Genomic DNA, 14,674 nt, shown 5'->3' with positions numbered 1-14,674 from the left:
GAGTGCAGTGGCGCGATCTCGGCTCACTGCAAGCTCCGCCTCCCGGGTTCATGCCATTCTGGTGCCTCAGCCTCCTGAGTAGCTGGGACTATAGGCACCCACCACCATGCCTGGCTAATTTTTTGTATTTTTAGTAGAGACTGAGTTTCACTGTGTTAGCCAGGATGGTCTCGAAATCCTGACCTCGTGATCCGCCCGCCTCGGCCTCCCGAAGTGCTGGGATTACAGGCGTGAGCCACCGCGGCCAGCCTGCTTTTTTATATTGAAGTAAGTAAGTACAGTTTCAACCAGGAAAATTAGACACTGATTTAATGACTATCTCAAACAATATGACACAGTTCTAGACTAAATAATAGGAGTAGACAGGCTTGCTTTAGGAATGGTGGTACAGGCTATTTTGAACAGGCCTGTGAAAAGGCCAAGATTTTAAGAGTTGTAAGTGACAAGTTCTGAAAATAATTTCTTAACCCACTAAATTGGGAATAAATTTTAGTGTCTTCTCTAGAAGTGTCAGTCTTTTCAGCTTTATCTATGCACTGGTTATAAATATTAAGGACAAAAATACGTGGTTCAGTAAAGAGTTCTGGCTTTGGTGTTTATAAGCCCAGCCTGGTCAGTGGGAGAAGAATGCCTGGCTGTAATGTCCAAGATCATGAGGGCATTTTTAATGGGAAAGGGTATGACAGCTGCCTCTGAGGGATCCCTTTATGTCAGCTCATTAGAAATCATTTCCCAATCCAGGACATAAGTGTCTTCCAAACCTCCCCCTTATCAAAGGGCTCAGCCGTTGACACCAGTGTCCTTCTTAGAGCCATCACTAGGCAGCCCACTGCCTGTATTCTCTCTGCAGCTTTCTTTCTAGTTCTGCCAGAGCCCCTGTCATCCGCAGACTTTCCAAGAGTAAGTTAAAAACCTTTATCTTCAAAATTATTAAGGCATTTTTCCCCCATGCAGCAAGTTGGTGTCTCTATTTAATGAGCCCCTAATTCTTGCCATACATTTTGCTAAGCAAATGTATGGTTTTGCTAATATGTATGATTTGATATTTTGCATTTCTTATCTCCTTTAATTCCCACAAAAATCTGTGCATAGTGTGTAGACATTATTATCCTCATTTTATTAATGAAGACGTGAGGATTGGAGAAGTTAAATAGCTTGCCCTGGATCACAGAGCTTGCCAATGACATCGTTGGGGTTCAAATCCAGACCAATCTGACCTCATAGCCCTCCTCACACAGTTGTACTTAACATTCTTCATGGTGGGGCCCAGACAGGTGTATCTTGGTTAAAGTGTCCCAGGGTTTTCTTCTGTATCTTCTGCTCTTTGTTCAACTCGCAGTCCTGAACTCCTCCATGAACAGTAAATGTTTGAGAGCAAGGTATTTGTTTGGGCCATAGGAGTCACTTTCCTTTCTCTAGCTGCCCAGAAAGGACAAAAGATCCTTGACTGTTCAAAATCCTTGACTGTTCAAAAATAAAGACTTAATTTTTATATTAATTTTGAATTGTCAATATTGTCTGTTCACTAAACTTATTTTTTCTTCTTTTTCTACGTACCTTCAATATTCTATCTATCTGTCTATCTATCAATCATCCATCAATCATCTATCTAATCTGTCTGTCTATCTATCCTATCCATCCATCCATCTCCATCTCTCATCTATCTACTAGTAGTGTGTGCCCATAATCCAGACTTTAGTTCCATTTCCTGTATTTCTGTGGGACCTTGGACAGATTCTGCCCCGTGATTCTTTATGAGAACTTTTAGACTTCTTAGATCCTTCTGGATTCAAACTCTGCATGTAACTAAGTTTACCTTTACACGGAAAGACCCCATTCTTGGTGTTTCTTTGGAAAAATATTTTATTGAATTATAAGAAATTAAAACTGGCATCTAGATTCTTCAGAGAAAACCACTGAGAAAATAAGTGATGTGTAACACCGTAAAATAAATATTCCAAATTGGTCTGATTAACAGCCGATGAGAAACCTGTTTTATATATATTAGAAAACAAATCCAGAATTTAGCTCCCTCTGAGATAATTATTTTGCTCTTCCCTGGAACCAGTTTTTATGTCCCAAGAAGAGATTTACATCTCAAATAAGCAGCAGGAACAAATTAGCTGCCAAGAACTGTCCTTTCAAAGATGCTGTTGATAGCCAAGTTAAGATGATTATAAATCTATTAGAGTGTACAACACCATTGATTTTAGTGTTTTAAAGATCTGAGGTACGAGATTCTCTTTAAACTATAACAATGTTTTAAAAGTCCCTTTCCATACCATTAAATGTAATTTGACTTGGGTGCCTAAAAAACCTAACACATGACAGTTTCAACTGCTTCAACTGTACTTCCTTTTTCACATGAGCACTATTAGAGCCTAGATAGCAATTGGGAATGACTAACATTGAGGATTTACATCATCGTTTCATATTTTTATAATTAGGAAAAAAAAGAAGACGCATGCTTACCATAGAAGATGAGAATGGAAACTTAAATTTCCCAATCCAGGACATAAACGTTATGTGGCATCTACATTAACCTCCCCCCAACCCCTGCCACCAATATCATTCCAAATAACTTCCTTTGCTTGCTACAACTCTTTCCTTACTAAAATGAGTTAGCCTATTTGGTAAATTGAATGGTATTACATATCTCTGGGACAAAAGGCTTGATGATATTCATTATTACTGGTTGAGATACGTATTCTCTTCCTTTGCTCAGTGCACTTGATAAGGAAGTGAAATTAGCCACCTTTGTGATTGCGTCAAGCCTCAATTAAGTTCAGATCTGAGTTAATATAATCTATGGTTATTTTCAGCCATTGTAGTTATCATTTGTGTTTCCGAATTGTCAAACAATGCACTGTCTATATAATGCCCTTTAATTTGCCCAAAATTACAAGAGCCGATCTGAATTCTGCCCAAGTATTTCTTGCATTTCTCATTACTCTTTCTTTCAAAGCTGCCTTCTCACTCCATTCCTCTCTCAGGAAATGGAACAAGTTGGGGGCCTCTGTCAGACTCCCTTCATGTTTAAGAACAGTTGATTTTCCAAAAACATGTCTGTCTTGTGCATTATTCACTCAGGACTGTGTTCTTGGCTATTTCCATTGATGAAATTATTTCTATAAAGACACTACCTGACTGACAGGGACTTAGCGGACTCCTTCACCACAATATCTTAATTTTAGTTTAATGGTGTCCACAGATGGTATAACTTAAAGGTTTACCAATTGTGGAAATTTTCACACCATGTTGAAGTTAAGATCATTGTGGAGGGGAGAATAATACTTTTCAAAACTTAAATTATTTATAAAGAAATTTTGATGAAATTCACACTTCAGGTCCAATGCTACTATGGAAAAGTTCACTGAGACAGTTTGCAGCGATTTGGAAGCATGGCACATTGGTAGGGCGGTGTGCTTGCCATCATCCTCTCCACCCCCATTCCACTCCAGTTGATACCACCTTCAAATAGCAACAAAACTTCAAATTCACTTGCTTTCAAGGAATCAAAATTTCCTCTTTCTATTGGATGGAGAGGTATAAACTCAGCCTAAAATTATAATCCCTTTAGTCCCGGTGCTAGAGATGTTGTCAACATTGGTTGCAGATTCATGCTGTCCTAAATTTTTAGCAGCTCAGGAATTTCTCCAGTCTTTTGTTTGTAAACCGTTTTCTCTTCTGAAGGCTTCTAGAATTTTTTCTTAACTTCAATATTTTTTCTCAAATATATTTTCCTTAGTGTTTCTACTTAAAGGTCGATATCTTTCCAAATCATACTTTAATAAAATATAATAAACACAGGATTTTATATGCACCAGGAGTTCAGCAATTGCTCTTTTATATACAAAATATTTTTAAGTCTTGAATAACTATTTAATCTGACTAGACATGATTGTTAGAGGAACTCTTCTCCTATTTTTTCATTTACATGTTAACACATACTAGTGTTTTAGAGTTTTTGGGTGCAAATTCCATTTCTAACATGTTGAATAATATTTAAATACTATCCACTAATAAATATGTTGTTTTTCACCACTGCAGGTGGAAGAGGCCCTGGAAGCTGTCAAAAATGCTACAAATGAGCAAGACCTTGCAAACCGTTTTAAAGAGTTTGGGAAAGAGATGGTGAAACTTAACTATGTAGCAGCAAGAAGACAACAGGTGGGAAAGATTTTAGAAATGATAGGGGAGAAAATGGGTGAGTTTACATAACCCTGTAGCTTTGTAGGCCTGAACAATGGATCAACTGCATCTGCTTGCTATCAAATGCCCTAAGAACCTGTGATGACAAAGGTTGCTTCCTGCAGGGGCCAGTTGTGATGCCATGGTGGGCTCTGGACCACTCTCTGGACCCCATCTATAAGCAGGCCACAGATTACTTGCTTCACTGGTGGACCCACCCTGCTAGCCCTACCACACTCTGATCTTCTATCCACTGTAGGAACACAGCTCTGATGTCAAATAAAAAATATTAAACTGTGGGGTAGTGCTGTGGTCAGTCTCTGGATGTCACCCTTTGCCCTCACTTTTTGTCTCCTAGTCTTGTGAACACCACCACACATATGCACTCCCAGGATATGTAGTATGTGGGGTGAAATTTTTCTGAAATAGAAGAAGAAAACATGAACAAAATGAGAGGAAATGCAGGGGTGGGGGAACGGAGAAAGGGAGAGAGAACAGGGGGAAAAGGGGAGGGGAGTGGGGAAGGGGAGGAAGGGAAAAAGGGGTGAGAAGAGTGCAGGTGAGCGTGAGTCACTCTCATGATGCTGTGTGACCTGGGATCTCCTCAGCCTCAGTATTAGTTTGTTCTCATGCTGTTATAAAGAACTGCCCTGAGACTGGGTAATTTCTAAAGAAAGGAGATTTAACTGACTCACAGTTGCACATGGGTGGGGAGGCCTCAGGAAACTTACAATCATGGTGGAATGGGAAGTAGGCGCCTTCTTCACAAGGTGGCAGGAGAGAGTGAGCAAGAGCAGGGAAAACTGCCTTATAAAACCATCAGACCCCCGTGGGAACTCACTCACTATCACGAGAACAGCATGGAGGAACCACCCCTATGATCCAGTCGCCTCCCTTCCTCGACACATGGGGATTATAGATCCCTCCCTCCACATGTGGGGGTTACAATTCAAGATGAGATTTGGGTGGGGACACAGAGCCAAACCATATCAGCCTCCTTTTTGTCTAGGGATTTCTCAGTTTCAGCTAACTCTGTTTACTCACTGGATACCTTTAGTATTTTGTTCCCATCGAGTGGGTTTTTATTCTTTCGCCATAGAAAAAATATTTCCAAATGTGGAAGGATCTCCTAAAATCCTTTCACCCATCCTTTTGACTGCTTCCAGAATTTTTAAAAACATTTTGGGCCATTCGTAGTTTCTCTAACTTTCTCTCTGACCAACAGGAAAGTTCCACTCAACAAACATTTATTGAATGTTCATTCTGTGCCAGGCTTAAGTGAGGCTGGGATTAGGAACTTAACCAAGAGCCAGTCCTCAGTGAGACAGGCACATAAATGTGATTTTAGTTTATGTGGTTATTTTTAAGTATGTTTTTATCAGCAGAATTCCTTGTTGAAAGGGAATCTTGTATGGTAGCCCAATGTGTAATATAAACAGGAACAAAGTTACTCTGAATAGTAAGAGAGAGATAGAGAGCCCCAGGAGGCTACTGGTGCAGGCCCCAAAGTCTAGAAGCCTAGGAATCTGGTGTTCTGATGTCCAAAGGCAGGAGGAGAAGGGCATTCTGCTCTGGAAGGGAGAGAGAGAATGAATTCACCCTTCCTCCACCTTTTTGTTCTGTCTTTGCCCCCAGCCGACTGGATGGTACCCACCTACATTGAGGGTGAAGCTTCTCCACTTAATTCACTGGCTCACATGCCAGTCACCTCCTAAAACACTCTCACAGTGACACATTCAAAATAATGCTTCATCAGCCTTCTAGACACCCCTCAATCCAGTCAAGTTGACACCTAAAATAACCAACACAGATGTGCCGATTTTGAGATATCCACATTGAAACATCAAATAGAAGAGAAGTGTTGCCTGGAGATGGAAACATGGGCCATCAGCGTGTAGCTGACATTAAAAGCCACGAGAATATATATGATGTTCATATGAAAATACCTACATTATTTATTTTTACTTCATTAATACTTTGTTTTTAATTGATTGTTAGTTCAGACTCTTTCAAGAAAATTTAGAAAAACAGTAGAACAGAAAGAAAGGGGAAAAACACATAATACCCTACCACCCACAAAGAATATGGTGCTGATATTTTGGTATATTTTCTTTCAGATATTTATCTTCACATATTAATGCATTTAAAATCATACTATGCATACAAATATGCGTATTGTGTTCTGCTTTTTAATTTATCTTATAAATATTATTCATGTTATTAATTTTTGGAAAACTAATTTTAATTATCACATACTCCAATATGAATGTTTCAGTAGTTTTTTTCAACCAATTCTTGGTAATTCAATATTTAAATTGTTTCCAGTTTTCTTCTTAGGATTAAAACATGTTTCTTCAAGTGTTTTATGGAGAGATTTTCACAACCCGCATTTCTCACTTCTGTATTTAGATCTATTTTACCGTTTTATTATTTTTTTTAGTATAGATACCCAGGAATGGAATTTCTGGACCAGATGTTCTGACATTAATAAAGGTTTTCATGACTGTTTAGGAGAAACCTACCTCTCGTGCCCAAATCATTGCCCAGTAGAGAATACATTCAAATATTTGTTACCTGTTTATCCATTTTCATCTCTGGGGCTCAAATTAGATAATCCCAATTTAGAAATTGTGTTACCTAGCATCCATCTTTTAATGCTTAAGCAAAGGGGGAAAAAGATGGTTCAGTAAATTGTTCATTATTTATTACCAATTTTCTTGACAATCTTAGATATCAAATATAATGTGTTTGTCTCAGAATTGTTTTGACCAACAAAACAGAAGATGTGATTTCTTGTTACCAGGTCATTCATCTATCATGTGCCAAATGAGCAAATAGGAAGAGAAGCCCAGTGGTTCAAATACGCTTTACTGATGTTTTCCAGCTGGAAGAATATTCTCCCAGAGATACACAGCTGGCAGTCCTGCATGGCTCTCAAAGAGCAACACTGCTTTAACATTTCTGAAAATCATTTGAACATTTTCTTAACAACAGCCTTTAAAGATGGAAATAAAGAGACTCCCTAGTGGTATTATTTTGTCATCCAAAACTAGGAAAACAAATCATCTTTGGCCTGTTATTTTCTGTTCTCTAAACTTAATGATGAGCTGCCATTAGAGGCTGTCAACAACAACAAAGCAGGAACCCTATTCTGAAAATGATAATTAAGGGACACTGATGTGTTGAGCAAAAATCAGAAGTTTGGTTTCCCATTTGTAACAGTAATTGAATATGGAGGCAAGTAGGGCCTCGGAAGACTGACATTTTCAGGTTTTCTGTCTGTTCATAACTAACTGTATGGCCCATGCAATCAATTTACCTTCTTGGTGGCTTGGTTTTTATATTATCTCAACAATATTTTATTGAATGCCTCTTATAGGCCAGCCACTTTGCTAATGACTAAAGAGCCACTGAATAAGAAAACTAGGGCTCCCTGCTGTCATTAGAGGTACGTTATAGAAGAGAAATATATGCTCAAAAAATACAGTAAAGTAGGAAGTGTTAGTGATAGGAGAGGAATAGTGTCTTGTGGGAACAGATGAAAGGGGACACAGCTTAGAAAGTTGGGCGGAGGATGTGCCAAGTCAGTGGAGCCCTGTCAGGTGAAAGGGTAGGGCAGAGGAGGAAAGCTCAGGCATTTCACATAGAAGGGACAGTAGGCCAGGTGTGGTTGCTCATGGCTGTCATTCCAGCACTTTGGGAAGCAGAGGTGGGAGAATCCCTTGAGGCCAGGAGTTCAAGGCCCACCTGGGCAACATAGCCAGACCCCACTTCCACAACTTTTTTTTTTTTTAACTAGCCTGGTGTGGAAGCATGCACTTGTAGTTCTAGCCACTTAAGAGGTTGAAGAGGGAGGATCACTTGGGCCCAGGAGATGGAGGCTGCAGTGAGCTTTGATAACACCACTGTACTCCAACCTAGGTCACTATAGAGACCTAGCTGTCTCTATAAAACAGACAAACAAACAAAAGAGTATATGCAAAGGCCTGGCAGCTAGAAACAGCACAAGGGTTTCTGAAGTTCAGTGTGTTACTAAGAGTCTGTGACTCCAAACTGTGTTGCAAATATTTCTATGCAAATTTCATATGTGTGACAGCTTTCATGTGTTACACACACAGGAGCTGAAGGATCCTCACTGTCGGGATGAGATGGCAGCCGCCCGAGGGGCTCTGAAGAAGAATGCCACAATGCTGTACACGGCCTCTCAAGCATTTCTCCGCCACCCAGATGTCGCCGCTACGAGAGCCAACCGAGATTATGTGTTCAAACAAGTCCAGGAGGCCATCGCCGGCATCTCCAATGCTGCTCAAGCTACCTCGCCCACTGACGAAGCCAAAGGCCACACGGGCATCGGCGAGCTGGCTGCGGCTCTTAATGAGTTTGACGTAAGCATCCTGGTGAGGTACACAGAGGGGTGGGCACTGGTGCTGACAAAAAAAAAAATGTATTGAGGATGAAGGGCCACTACAATAATTTACGTTGATTTTTCTCTTTTGGAGGTTTTAATAGTAAGATAAACTACATAATGCATTTCTGTAATATATTGGCTAAGCCGTTATCACTTGTCTTTAAAGAAACAACTGTGGCTGCGGTGGCTCACGCCTGTAATCCCAGAACTTTGGGAGGCCGAGGTGGGTGGATCACCTGAGGTCATGAGTTCGAACATGGAGAAACCCCGTCTCTACTAAAAATATAAAAAATTAGCTGGGCGTGGTGGCGCATGCCTGTAATCCCAGCTACTCGGGAGGCTGCGGCAGGAGAATCGCTTAAACTCGGGAGGCGGAGGTTGTGGTGAGCCGAGATGGTGCCATTGCACTCCAGCCTGGGCAACAACAGCAAAACTCCGTCTCGGGGAAAAAAAAAGAAACAACTGTATTTAAGAGTGCCCAATCCCTTCCAGGTAGATGAGATAACTTACAGGCTATTTTAGGGACAGTTCATAATTTGACGATCATCTTTATTATTAAAGGGGCACATGTTATGGGCAGCCTAGATGTACGTTGCCTCTATGTTGTGCTTGCGTGAAAAGCTGCCATCAATTTCTTTGTTTTAAATCAGTGATAAAGTACATTGCCCTATGATCCCACATAGGACCCTGGTCTTCATTAGAACAGACCCTCTGGGGAGAGCCTGTGTTAGTTCTGTGAAAGTCCTACATTCTACACTGGCTGTTTCTGTAGGTGTGTCCTGGTGAGGGAAGAAGCAAGGAGGATTGTTCACTGTGCTGAGCCATATGTGAAGCATCAGTGTGAGTGAGAAGGTTGCACGCATGTCATCAGCACCCCGGGATGACAGCCCCCACTTTCCCCGGGTCAGAGGACCTGTGAGAAGTTGGAATTTATTTATCTTATGATCAATGAAAGCCTACAAAGATTTATAAATAATTAGCATCTACTTTCCAGGGTTAAATAACCCTGCAGGGGAGATGAGGGAAGTAGAATGCACTAAACACCATTTAATTGATAAAACACAATGTTACAGGAATTCATAGAAGAAAAATAGGTTACTTAATGGTCATGAAGAAAGATGATGAGCTTGCTTTTGAATATGTTGATGTGAAGTTTTGGCAAGAAATAACTAGTTAGCAGCTGGAAAAAAAGGTCCAGGAGCAAAGCAATGATTGTTCAAGGCTTGGAGATGGATGATATAATTGAGGAATAATTTTAACAGTTCATACTCAAATAGTTCTTACCATTTTCATGGTGGTCTCTCCTCTTTCCCATATTTTTACAGTTAGTTATATGTATCTCACACCATATATTATTTCCTAAGGTTTTTTTTGTGAGGATTAAATATGATAATATATTTAAAGCACTTGCTACAGAAATGAAGACTTAATAATAGGTAATTTTATTCACAAAATTGCGGCGAGCAACTGAAAATTCATAGAAAATAATGAGAGTTCAAAATAATGTTTACTTTGTATAACATAAATATACAAAAATCTCTAGATTTTCATCATGTAAAATAAAGTAGAATAACGAGGAAAGAGATATTCACAAAACAAATAATTTTTAAAAAGTTAATTTTATTTTATTATTTCTTATATCTGCTAGAAATAAGTCTAATATAGATGTGAAGGACCTAAAAAGTCAAATTATATTACTTTATTGAGGGACAAGTATTACTCGTCAGTAAATGATATCATGATCTTGAGTAGGAGAACTATTGATCCTATCAATTTTCATAATGTTGAAGCAATCTCAATACAAATTCTAAGAGGATTCTTTTGGAACTTGACAGAGGAGTGATAAAGGATTTTTGTTTGTTTGTTTGTCTTTTTTTATATTCTAGAATAAAGAATGAATGAGCCCATATTTCAGGGAAAAGTAAATGAGCAGGTCGTACACACAGATATTAAAACATTATAATGCTACATTAATTTTAAAGGTGTGTATTGAAACACAAATGGACTCATCCATGAAAGAATAAAAATCATAGGCAATCTCAAATACAAAATTATTTTATAAATTGGTGTTTATTAAAATTAGTTAAGAATGGATTATTTAGTCAGATTTTGACACAATTACATTATTCTAGTTATAATTTATTTTATAATTAAAAATAAACAACAAAACCTAAGTGAGGAGCTGGTTAAGAGTGAAAATATGAAGCACAGAGAGAAGGCCTGTAAACAGTCCAGGAACTTCAGCTGCTGCCACCTTCTGTCCAAGAGGGTGACAACTGCTGCTTCCCCATGCTGCCTTTTGTTTCCAGACGATTTTCATTAAAAGCACCTTTTATCCCCAATTAATGTAACAACCGATGCGTCACTTCAACAGTGCAAAAGGCTTTCATTCATAAAAATCAAACTTGAGGTCATGTGGGGAAAATCTATTAGCAAAGTATGTCAACATGTTGAATGTTCAAGGTTTTTTTGTTGTTGTTGTTGTTTTTCCTGAAGTGATATCTCCTCATGCTGGACAAACAAGGCTTTGGAAATTTAACACATGAATATAACCATCAAACATGTTTTTTATAAAACATGATATATTTGAAACAGTTGGAAAAATTAAAATATAAAGCATAATATGGTAAATAAGTCACTAACTATATTTTATTAACTTTAAACTTCTATATTAACTAATTATATTACTTATAATATTAACTCAGTATATTATATATGAATGAAAAAATTATATTTTATATTAGCTAAGTATATTAATGAGGTAATATATTCTTATTAAGTGTGTACTGTTTCTCAAGCTATGAGAATTACATAAAGCGTTATCTAATGGTCAACATTTTACTTCTCGGAGGTCAACAAAAATCAAAATGTGGAGGCTGTCTGAATTGCAATTTTGAAACAATAATTCCATTTGATGTGGTTCCCTAACAATTGTCATTTAACAAATGCAATTTAATTTCAGCACTTTCTCAAAAGTAGTAATGCTAGTAAATTAGTATTGAATTTATAGACTATAATGTGATTCACCTGCTGTAGATTTTCCATCACTTCTGACATCAGCAAACCTAGACAGTAGTTAATGATACTTGAAATTTTCTCATTAAAATAATATACCATTTCTCTTTATTTTATGACTAAATTATAAATTTCTCTTCCATAGCTGTATGATGAATACTGTTTTTTTTTTAAATTTCTTAGGCATGCTAACTTGAAATTGATTTTGAATTCATGGACATCTGTCATGAGTCCTAAATGCTATTCTCAGATATTAAACAAATTGATATTTCATTGGGTGAAAAACTCACTCAAACTTCCTGTGGTTTACTTTTCTGGCAAAATCTCTTACTGATACTTGGTATAATACCTTTCTCATATAATGAAAATTTAAATAAGTTTAACGTCTTTGAAATGCTGAAGTAAAAGGAACCATAAAAATGCAAAATATATTTTCATAGACAGCACAGCTAGTATGCCCTAAAATTTATTTTTTAAAAATTTTACTTTAAGTTCCGGGATACATGTGCAGAATGTGCAGGTTTGTTATCTAGGTTTACATGTGCCATGGTGATTTGCTGCACCTATTGACCCATCCACTAAGTTCCCTTCCCTTGCCCCCACCCCGCAACAGTCCCTGGTGTGTGTTGTTCCCCTCCCTGTGTCCATGTGTTCTCATTGTTCAACTCCCACTTAGGAATGAGAACATGTGGCGTTTGGTGTTCTGTTCCTGTGTTAGTTTGCTGAGGATGATGGCTTCCAGCTTCATCCACATCCCTGCAAAGGACATGATGTCATTCCTTCTTATGGCTGCATAGTATTCCATGGTGTATATGTAGCACATTTTCTTTATCCAGTCTATCATTGGTGGGCATTTGGGTTGGTTCCATAACTTTGTCATTGTAAATAGTGCTGCAGTAAAAATACATGTGGATGTGGCTTTATAGTAGAAAGACTTATATTCCTTTGGGTATATACCCAATAATGGGATTGCTGGGTCAAATGGTATTTCTGGTTCTAGATCTGTAAGGAATTGCCATACTGTCTTCCACAATGGTTGAACTAATTTACATTCCCACTAACAGTGTAAAAGCGTCCCTGTTTTTCCACAGCCTTGCTAGCACCAATTGCATCTATGGCATCTATCTATTCTTGACTTTTTAATAATTGCCATTCTGACTGGCCTGAGATGGTATCTCACTGTGGTTTTGATTTGCATTTGTCTAATGATGAGTGATGTTGAGCTTTTTTTCATGTTTCTTGGCCATGTAAACATCTTCTTTTGAGAAGTGTCTGTTCATATCCTTTCTCCACTTTTGGATGCGGTTGTTTGTTTTTGTAAATTTAAGTTCCTTGTAAATTCTGAATATTAGACTTTCCTCAGATGAGTCGATTGTAAAAATTTTCTCCCATTCCGTAGATTGCCTGTTCACTCTGATGATTCTTTTGCTGTGCAAAAGCTCTTTAGTTTAGTTAGATACCATTTGTCAATTTTGGCTTTCATTGCAGTTGCTTTTGGTGTTTTCATCATGAAGTCTTTGCCCATGCCTATTTCCTGAATGGTATTGCCTAGGTTTTATTCTAGGGTTTTTATGGTTTTGGGTTTTACATTTAAGTCTTTAATACGTCTTGAGTTAGTTTTTGCATAAGGTGTAAGGAAGGGGTCCAGTTTTAGTTTTCTGCCTATGACTAGCCAGTTTTCCCAGCACTATTTATTGAATAGGAGATTATTTCCCCATTGCTTGTTTTTGTCAGATTTGTCAAAGATCAGATGGTTGTAGATGTGTGGTGTTATTTCTGAGGTCTCTCTTCTGTTCCATTGGTCTATCTGTCTGTTTTGGGACCAGTACCATGCTGTTTTGATTACTGTAGCCTTGTAGATAGTTTGAAGTCAGGTAGCATGATCCCTCTAGCTTTGTTCTTTTTGCTTAGGACTGTCTTGGCTATACAGGGTCTTCTTTAATTCCATATGAAATTTAAAGTAGTTTTTTTTCTAATTCTGTGAAGAATGTCAGTGGTAGTTTGATGGAAGTAGCATTTAATCTATAAATTACTTTGGGCAGTATGGCCATTTTCACAATGCTGATTCTTCCTATCCATGAGGATGGAATGTTTTCCAATTTTTTTGTGTCCTCTCTTAATTCTTTGAGCAGTGGTTTGTAGTTCTCCTTGAAGAGGTCCTTCACATCCTTGTTAGCTGTATTCCTAGGTATTTTATTATCTTTGTAGCTATTGTGAATGGGAGTTCATTCATGATTTGGCTCTCTGCTTGTCTGTTATTGATGTAAAGGAATGCTTGTGATTTTTGCACATTGATTTTGTATCCCGAGACTTTGCTGAAGTTGCTTATCAGTTTAGGGAGTTTCTGGGCTGACATGATGGGGTTTTCTTGATATACAATCATGTCATCTGCAAACAGAGAAAATTTGACTTCCTATCTTCCTATTTGAATACGCTTTATTTCTTTATCTTACCTGATTGCCCTGTCCAGAATTTCTAATACTATATTGAACAGGAGTGGTGAGAGAGGGCATTTTTGTCGTGTATTGGTTTCCAAAGGGAATGCTTCTAGCTTTTGCCCATTCAATATGATATTGGTTGTGGGTTTGTCATGAGTAACTCTTGTTATTTTGAGGTATGTTCCATCAATACTTAGTTTATTGAGAGTTTTTAATGTGAAGGGATGTTGAATTTTATCAAAGGCCTTTTCTGCATCTATTGAGATAATCATGTGGTTTTGTCTTTGGTTCTGTTTATGTGATGGATTACGTTTATTGATTTGCCTATGTTGAACCAGCTTTGCATCCCAGGGATGAAGCTGACTTGGTCATGGAGGGTAAGTTTTTTATGTGCTGCTGGATTTGGTTGGTCAGTATTTGATTGAGGATTTTTGCTTTGATGTTCCTTATGGATATTGGCATGAAGTTTTCTTTTTTTATTGCATCTCTTCTCAGTTTCAGTATCGAGATGATGCGGGCTCCATAAAATGAGTTAGGGAGGAGTCCTTCCTTTTCAATTGTTTGGAATAGTTACAAAAGGAAGGGTACCATCTTCTCTTTGTACCTCTGGTAGAATTTACCT

At 38.1% G+C, this 14,674-nt stretch overlaps 1 protein-coding gene across 5 annotated transcripts in view; it reads left to right on the top strand.

The window, feature by feature from the left end:
- The window catches only part of CTNNA2 (catenin alpha 2), a 1,472,650-nt gene that overhangs the window by 681,906 nt on the left and 776,070 nt on the right, over nucleotides 1-14,674 (top strand). For all 5 annotated transcript variants that reach the window (XM_054678551.2, XM_016948864.3, XM_016948863.3 and 2 more), the window contains 2 exons: nucleotides 4,051-4,170; nucleotides 8,310-8,576. In XM_054678551.2, coding sequence (XP_054534526.1) covers nucleotides 4,051-4,170; nucleotides 8,310-8,576 — 387 coding nt within the window. The remainder of the gene's footprint in view (nucleotides 1-4,050; nucleotides 4,171-8,309; nucleotides 8,577-14,674) is intronic.

The sequence above is a fragment of the Pan troglodytes genome, chromosome 12, assembly GCF_028858775.2.
Source record: "Pan troglodytes isolate AG18354 chromosome 12, NHGRI_mPanTro3-v2.0_pri, whole genome shotgun sequence".
Classification (NCBI taxonomy): domain Eukaryota; kingdom Metazoa; phylum Chordata; class Mammalia; order Primates; family Hominidae; genus Pan; species Pan troglodytes.
The sequence above is the reverse complement of the archived record's forward strand: the minus strand, read 5'-3'. Positions and strand labels throughout refer to the sequence as shown.